Source organism: Amia ocellicauda, chromosome 14, assembly GCF_036373705.1.
Source record: "Amia ocellicauda isolate fAmiCal2 chromosome 14, fAmiCal2.hap1, whole genome shotgun sequence".
Taxonomy (NCBI): domain Eukaryota; kingdom Metazoa; phylum Chordata; class Actinopteri; order Amiiformes; family Amiidae; genus Amia; species Amia ocellicauda.
This window is the reverse complement of record NC_089863.1, coordinates 22891703-22895254: the sequence shown is the minus strand read 5'-3', so window position 1 is coordinate 22895254 and position 3552 is coordinate 22891703. Positions and strand designations below refer to the sequence as shown.

General features: G+C 48.7%; 1 protein-coding gene across 2 annotated transcripts; it reads left to right on the top strand.

Moving 5' to 3' along the window:
* Nucleotides 1-538: 538 nt before the first annotated feature.
* Nucleotides 539-2091, top strand: LOC136768071 (zona pellucida sperm-binding protein 3-like). 2 transcript variants are annotated; one of them, XM_066722125.1, is made up of 6 exons: nt 539-733; nt 814-928; nt 1088-1185; nt 1256-1329; nt 1559-1954; nt 2032-2091. In XM_066722125.1, exons 1-4 carry the CDS (start codon nt 609-611, stop codon nt 1287-1289), a joined length of 372 nt encoding a protein of 123 aa, XP_066578222.1. In that variant the 5' UTR covers nt 539-608; the 3' UTR covers nt 1290-1329; nt 1559-1954; nt 2032-2091. The 2 variants fall into 2 exon arrangements, with proteins under 2 accessions (XP_066578222.1, XP_066578221.1); XM_066722124.1 differs by having other exon boundaries at nt 1088-1329.
* The last annotated feature ends 1461 nt before the right edge of the window (nt 2092-3552 follow it).

Here is a 3552-nt window from a genome sequence, read left to right as displayed (position 1 = left end):
TAGCCGTGTGGTTTCACAGCTTGCAATGTTGCATGCTACGCAATTTCTGGGAGGTAATGTCAACTGGATAGCCGTGATGCTGGTTCCAGTATCTTCATATTGGCTCATCCCTCTTCCATGGTGTCCAACTTAATCCTGTAGATCATTAATGGCCGACTGGTGTACTCCAACACTCTGCGCTACTCCCCGCCAACTTCTTCACACCCAGTAATCCGGGGCGTGTCCTTCACTGTGCCCATCCAGCTTGTCTACAACCGGTATGGATTTGCTTCATCTGAGGTGTAGAGCAGTAATTGGAGGCAATTGGCTGCCTCCTTCCTGATCTGCTCTGCTGTACTGCCTTTGCAGGTTCCACTATTCCTACAAGATTGGCTACCAGCCCACATTCCCCCAGCATGGCAGCACCCTTCCAGGCATGGACAAATCTGCCTTCTTTAGAGAGCTGAAGAACAGACATGGCTACATCCTGGTCACCACCAATGGTACGGTATCTGTAACTGCTGGCTGCTTGTGGGGGTGGTGTGTGCATGGATGCATAACCCTGCCCTGCTTTCACAGAGCAGTGGATCAGACTCTCCCCAAAGAACATCTACTACCTGGGTCAGCCCATGTACTTCCAGGCCACAGGCTACTTTGCCACTGAAGGGCAGCGGCTGTTCATCCAGTCCTGCTATGCCACGGCCTCTCCGGATCGGCACTCCAAGCCCAGGTTCACCGTGATTGACAACTTTGGGTAAGGCCGTATTCTCGGTGGCTTAACCAGCTTTCACCCCGTCTTCTGGTCAAGATGCCAAGGTCTCTGCTTGCCCACAGGTGCCTGGTAGACAGCAAGGCTGATGGGTGCCAGTCCAGGTTCGTGCCGTACACGAGGAAGGACGTTCTCTGCTTCACCATCGACGCCTTCCTGTTTCAGAAGACCCTGTCCGAGGTATCCAATGCATGCTGCTACGATGGAACCCACTGTGTGACTTTTCCACCATTGCTGAGCCAAGATCTATAGGAAGCCTTTTCCCGAGGATGTGGGAGAACCTTTTTATAGTGATTTGAAGCCAACCCCCCCCCCTGTATGTTGTCTGCTCCCCTACAGCATGGGATGACTGAGCTGTACATGCACTGCACCATGACTCTGGTAGAACATGTGACTCCAGGCACCAAATCCTGCACCTACAACCGAAAAGCTAAAAGGTACCTCTATTGTAGCAGGCTGCTGCTGGGGGGAAAAAACAGGCCTGTGACCCTCTCCTCTTGTGAGCAGGTGGGAGGAGCTGTATGGGAACCATGCTGTGTGAATGTGCTGTGACTCCAGGTGTGCTGGGGACCGTGCGGAAGGTGGGTATACTGGTGCTATGAATCTTGCCTCCGTTCTTTGACTGTCTTGCGAGTACTTCAACTTGCAGTCCCTCTATACCCAGCATGCAAATGGCTCCGATCCTGGCACTGCAGGATTCTGTTTGCTCCATATTGTATTGTTTCGGTTTGGCTTCCACACGCGTCCTATTGGCTGTTTGTGTTCTTAATCCGTTACTCCTCAATCCTTCTGCATCTGTATCTCCACCAGGTCAGAGGAGCGGCCTAGTGACCAGTCACCTGCTGCCCTTGGAGCATCCCAGTGCTAAAATGGACTTGGCAGAAAGGAGCCCATTGGTCAGGGGAAGATGCGGTTCCAGGATTGGGGTCCCATGCTGAAGGAGAAGCTAGGCAAGTGGACTCTCAGCCAGAGGAGTCTGCAGCAGTCGACAGTCCGGCAGCGGTAGAGGTGGATTCCTGGGATGCCTGGGATGACTCTGAAGAGGGACCCGTGGCATCGGAGCACTATGCAGCTAAACTGTTTAAAGGTGAGGAGTCGTCTTGGGTGAGCTTTCAGGATGAGGATGAAGATGAGCGAGAGGAGTTCCATAGAGAGGAGACTGACAAGGAGGATGAACGATTCCCAGTGTAACAGGATGGCTGGCAGGTAAGGGTCTTCCTCTCCTAGTGCTCCACTGCTTTGTTGCCCAGGCTACAGTGCTCATGTGCTCCTTCTCTCCCCAGGTCCCTGAGGAATTCCAGTGTCTGCTTGTTGCAATGGAACCAATAAACCTTCAAAATGCATCTGGGTCTCCTCTTTATTCCCATGCACAGCTACCAGTACTTCTGACATGAGGTCCCTATTCTGAGGCCCTGTCAAAGGTGTGCAGTGGCCTATGATGACATGGGCTGAGTCTAGCTTATTGTAGACTGCATGTGGCACAGGGTTCTACCTGCATGTCTTGACACCTGTTCTGATATTTCAGACTTGCTGCAGTTGCTGGTATTCCAACTGATGGAGGTTATGGGGACCTTTTTCTACAAACAGTAGTGCTTGACTAATTGGAGTCCATCTATAGCCAACCTCTCTGACGCTCAAAGCAATCGGGAAGTCCACAACCCCAGCCGGTACTTTTGCACCGGTATCCTTAATATTCTATCCTCAAAGGCTGCTGTCTCAAAAGAGTGAGCTGTGAAGGAGTTGGACTCGAAGTCCAACGGGGTTGCCACCGTGAGCAACATTTGAACCTGTGTGGGTGCAAGCATCTCCTTCATTGTTGTTGCTTGAGGTGGAACTGCATCATAGATGACGCAAGAATAGATTCAAACCTCTGTGCTGCTCTACAACCAGAGTGATCAAACCAATAAATAAGCTTGTCTGTCTTGGACCATATCATCCAGACTGCTTAGAAAGAAAGGAAGGCTGGCTGATTGCTGTCAGTATTTGTTTCTAGCTGCTTTCCTGGTGGTGGTTAGCGTTCTTTACCTCCCCTAGATTCTTTCACATGATTCACTCTGCAGAGCGTGGCTGTCAAAATGGTGTCCAAACATTTAATGCTCTCTCTAGTTTAACACTTAGTAGATGAGGGGTATGAATTGGATTAAATGAAATCTAAACCCTGCTGTGTCAAGTGAGAGAAATACATCAGGCAAGCGCAAATCTATGGGCTGCCAACTGTAACCACCGAGCCCTTTTGCTTCAGAGTGTCCTTTTTCACAGACTGTATTTTTCCAGGTTTAATAAATCCTTAAGTAGTTTACCCACATTTCTATATAATGATAAATCTCTACATTTTGAGAAATAGTTTGACTAAATGCTTAGTTTGCAAAGCCCATATTTTGAATGTATCTACACCGTTAACTTTGAAATAAATATTTAACCTGATCTGGGAGACCCCAAATAAATCTATAGCTTTGCCCCATCGTGCCTGTTTTGGTGTCCATTTAATAATGAAGTGATCCAAGGATCCTATCTAGTCTGGTTTTGAATGTTCCCACATTTTCAGCTTCAACCACATCACTGGGGAGTTTTTTCCAGATATGTGCCAAAAATCTGGGGAAAGAAAATTAAAATTTCTTTCAACATTGATTGCTTTGTGTAGTGTCGTTTTCAGCACAGTTCTCAAATCCTGTTGTCCTTGTCGCCAGAACGGGTGAGTGTGTGTTCCTGGGTGGTAAAAAAAATCCCTTGTCAGAAGTGGGATTCAAAGCCAAGCCTCCAAAGGAGGCCATCCTGACTTGATTTGCCGTGTTCATATTAAGAAA